Source organism: Saccostrea cucullata, unplaced genomic scaffold, assembly GCF_032062105.1.
Source record: "Saccostrea cucullata isolate Sc308-1 unplaced genomic scaffold, CSIRO_AGI_Scuc_v1 ctg22846, whole genome shotgun sequence".
Classification (NCBI taxonomy): domain Eukaryota; kingdom Metazoa; phylum Mollusca; class Bivalvia; order Ostreida; family Ostreidae; genus Saccostrea; species Saccostrea cuccullata.
This window is the reverse complement of record NW_026931203.1, coordinates 1-4,525: the sequence shown is the minus strand read 5'-3', so window position 1 is coordinate 4,525 and position 4,525 is coordinate 1. Positions and strand designations below refer to the sequence as shown.

The 4,525-nt window shown below is 34.4% G+C and overlaps 1 protein-coding gene across 1 annotated transcript; it reads right to left on the bottom strand.

Moving 5' to 3' along the window:
- LOC134231777 (proto-oncogene tyrosine-protein kinase LCK-like) lies at nucleotides 1–4,516 on the bottom strand. The gene is made up of 8 exons (XM_062713742.1): nucleotides 4,210–4,516; nucleotides 3,901–4,079; nucleotides 3,433–3,607; nucleotides 3,188–3,282; nucleotides 811–926; nucleotides 502–654; nucleotides 230–412; nucleotides 1–67 (listed from the first exon to the last, which is right to left on the bottom strand). Exons 1-5 carry the CDS (start codon nucleotides 4,394–4,396, stop codon nucleotides 897–899), a joined length of 666 nt encoding a protein of 221 aa, XP_062569726.1. The 5' UTR covers nucleotides 4,397–4,516; the 3' UTR covers nucleotides 1–67; nucleotides 230–412; nucleotides 502–654; nucleotides 811–896.
- Between the last annotated feature and the right edge of the window lie 9 nt (nucleotides 4,517–4,525).

Here is a 4,525-nt window from a genome sequence, read left to right as displayed (position 1 = left end):
CGAACTCAGACGACGCTATCACCCGATATTTACCAAATTTTGGCACAACTATTGTTTGTTCTCGTTTCTACAATACAGAACCATGTTTTTAAGTTCGTTCTTCACTTTTGGATACCAAAATGACGTAATTTAGAAAAGTCAGCAAACCTTCTTTTGATTAGAAAGGTTTCTATCACCTTGTTGGACAATATTCACGAAATATAGTAAAACATTAGGAAATAAATAAAACCTTTATCTCTAAAATCCAGACGTTCTTAGCTCTAAGACATCGAAATATCCATCCAGCTGTATGAAAAGAGTCAATGTGATTGGCCAGTTCATACAGAAGTTCAATATATGGACCAATCATTTGACCCCGTTCTCTGTGAAGGACTATATCAAGAAGATGTGTGGATCTAGGGAATTTGTAGTGCTAAAAAACACATAAGTGATGATATACAGACTTTGTTAAAAGAAAGTTCAATTTAACATCTGCTTATAAAACTTGTGTTTATGACGTACCAACTGTTTGGAGCCGTCTGCTGACACACTTTTGGCCGGAGGCCAAGGTTCTACACACATTTTACTGCTATCGATTTCCTTCAGTCTGTTATATGTAAATTTCAAAAAGTCTTCGCTTACTTTTTCCATCACTTTCATCGTGCTTGTTCTATCCTATATTGTATTGAAAAAAAAACTTAGTTGAATTATGATACAATCAAATAAAATAGTACTAGAGAAATTCAGATTTTTGCACTTGTAAAACATCAAGCCAAGAGACATTAGTATTGCTAGAAAGATTTGTCCACTTGGAAATAAAGAATCAGTAACCTCAGTCTCGATCTTGTAATATTCGTCAGAGGATATTTCCATCAGTTTGACTCCTTTTTGCTCTTTCAATTTATTGTTGTTTTCTGCTACTTCCAATGCAAATACGGTAACAGGATCTAAATATACAAACTGCATATGAATAAAAAATGTTCCAATTAAATACTTAAATAAGTACTTTAGAATAGTTTTGAACAATTCAATAATATTTTAAAGGTGCATGGACACAGATTTGAAGTTAATATTTTCTGTATAATATCACGACTTATATATTTTAAAAGCATTTCACACAAAAATATATTAAAATTCTATTTCATCTAAAAGTTATTGAAAATTCAAATTTTTGGATGGGTTTGATCGACACATCCCTGCACTGTCACAAATTTTACTTTTATTCTCAATACTTAGGAAAAGTGGCAATCTTCTTGTGCATTAATGAAAAATATTAAAACTTTAATCAAGAAAAATAATTATATTCATAGTAGAAATGTTAGAAAGCTAAACCCCTTCACAAGTATCGTCATTCCGCGATAAGTTTTGTGTATAAAGTATAGCAAATTGATCACACCCGTAAAACGTACACAGTTTTTGTAAACAGGATACGAGCTCTGTTATTGTTGATGTTTACGATTCACCGGGAGCGTTCAATTGCTAAAGTCTGCTCACCAAAACTGTACGGACTGACAATATTCTGTGTGTATGTTTTGCTTTCGAACAAATTTTTTACTCTGAATTTTCTGGATTATAGTTTTAATATTTTTCATTTATAAACAACAAGATTGCCACTTTTCCTAAGTATTAAAAGTAAAAATAAAATTAGTGAAAGTGCAAGGATGTGTCAATCAAACCCGTCAAAAAAGGTTTCAATAACTTTCAGATGAAATAAAATTTTTAATATATTTTTGTGTGAAAAGCTATTAAAATATGCAAGTCGTAATATTATACAGAAAATATTAACTTCAAATCTGTATCCATGCACCTTTAAGACATTTTAATTTCACATTTAACTTATAACAAAATTCCTCCAGAATCTTACGCTACAGTAAGTAATTCGGGACTGTAGATCAGCCAGTGTAGGTGAACAACAAAGTATATAAGAAGTATATAAGAAAATAGTTATAGGTTTTTTAAAAAAATTATTCCAAAAGGAAAAACCAAGCTGAAATTTCTCACAGGTATTTCAAACATTCTTATTAATATTTTGCATTTTATGAAATTATCTTTCTAATAGATTTCATATTTTCGTTTTTTTTTTATTAGAGAACCCGACTGGAACAAATGGTTTTCAAAATTCAACGTAGGTTCTAGTATGCATTCTTTGAGACCCGGTGTTCTGCAAATTATAAAACCCGATGAGTTCAGAGTCGCTCTGGCAGTGCCTCTGGCGAGAGTTAGCGAGACTACAGCGAGATAGGGTAAATTATTCACTGAAATGTGGCTAGGAAGTGCAGCACGTGGATATATGGTTAACAAAAAAGTTTTGCATAAGAACCGGAACTATATTTTTTGGGGTCAGATTAGCAAATGAGGCACCAATGTGACTTTAACTGACAAATCAGATGAATGAGAATTGCATTATGGGTTACTACGAATACTACAGGAATTTTATAAATTGATAAATTGATTTATCCATTTAAATGCATACGAGATGCTACTCCTTTTCTCGTGCTGGTGTTCTGAACTTGACACTAACTGCGTATACATTTCATTAAACATATTTTTTCTAGTTAACATCAAATCAAAAACTCCCATGACACCGTTCATAGTTTCTAATCTTTGCATTTTGTTCATAAGAACATTTTCTTTTTATTTTGAACTATATTTACGTGATAATAGATTAACCTTAACCACGTGTTCTAAGTAAAATGTAAACATATATTTGGCGTAAACGTATTCAATCAACAATTGGTCAGTTACTCGTGGATAGATTCTCTGTGCGCATTACATGTATTTACAATATATAGCCATATAAGGCAAACGAATGTTTGTCAGTGTAGATGATATTACACATTTTTACCAGCGTATCGGTCGCTAGTGAGCTCTAATTTTTGCCGTAAACTTTGATAAGATATATTGTTATTTGCTTAACACCCTCCCCCCTGCCACCCTTTTCTGTTGAAATCATGAAAGCATGAAAGTCTTTTAGAAAGGTCTGGAAACCCATTTTTCATAGGACATGTTTTCAAAAGAAACAGACTATAGCTGCGGATACGAGATGGGTACCCCAAATTAGAGTTGCGGAACAGACGGACAGGACGGACGGACGTACAGACGGACGGACGGAATTAACGATTACTATATACCCTCCCACTTTTCAAGCGGGGGGTATAATAACAGTAGTAGGGGTGTTAATGAACTGTGAAGAGAGAAAAGAGCTTACTCTTTCAAATACAGAATTGGCCTTGATCTGCCTTTCTGTCAAGGGTGGTATTTCATACACCTTTGCGTGTGTTCCCTCTACTCCAGAATATGTATCTGGAAATCACAAGAAAAAGCCAGAAATAAGAAAGGTTACACAATTTTTCAACACATAAAAAATCAACAATGGTGCGGATTCTTCACATTTTTGAGATTCAGAAATTTTTATATTGTTTTTGAACGTTGTAAACAATGGTAAAAGAATACCGTATAAAGTATAGCTCCCCTCTCCGCTGATATTGCTAGAGATGTCCAGTAATCTCTCTCGCAGTGCCTCCAGTTTTAGCCTCTGTTCTGGGATTGTTGCAAGCCCTTCTAAAATTAAACCTTGGACCCTTCGAGGCCGGTTAAATCCTTGGGGTTTAAGATGAGTAAAGACAATCTGGAAATAGTAAAAATAATGAAATATAATATTAAACTCAAAAGTCAATACAAAATGGGAGCGAAGGAAAAAAGGACCTCCAAAAGCATCAGAGGGGGATTATGTGCCATAGAGGAGTAAGTATCCCCTGTCAACCAGTCACTCACGCCATGTGCTCTTTTAATATATAGTGGAAAAAAAGTGTTAAATACGTTTCAATGGTAGTGGTTTTACATTTGTAGTAAAAAATTGTCATTTCAAATTTTCTAAAAGTTTTATATTAGTTCTAAGTCAGATCTGAACAATCTGTATACATTTGTAATCATATCGTCAATATCGGAGTCGCTGACGTCCGAGTATGGCCACGCTGCATAGTTAAGAATTTCGTCTGCTAAAATGTTGACAGACCACACGTCACTGTATATACTGTAATGCCCTTCCAGAAGACTTTCAGGGGCCGCCCACCTTATGGGAACGCCTTCAAAATCCAGATCTAGCAAAAGATCCATGAACAAAGTAATACTAGTATTCAAATCCAAAGTATTTGACCTATTACGTAAAAGGTGAGTCCATTTATTTGAAAAATGAGAAATGAAGGTTGCATTCCCATTAGCATGACTTACCTATAAGACCACTTATTATTCCACCGCTTGGAAAATCTGAGGGTTTTGCTGCCATCTCAAAGTTTTTCAACTTAAGAAAATAGCCATTGTCTGTTGTAGCGCAGCAATAGGATGACGTCGTGATATCCCTGATGAGACAACCACAGCTGTGAACATACAAGACTGCCTCGACTGCTTGCACAATCATCTTAATGAGATTTTCAATGGGGATTATCTTTCCTTTGTCTCTTGCCTCCAGGAGGCGTCTTTGTAAGTTGTCTCCAGGAAGTCTCTCCTTGATATAAAACTTCGGTAATGTTTGCTTGAATGCAAGAAG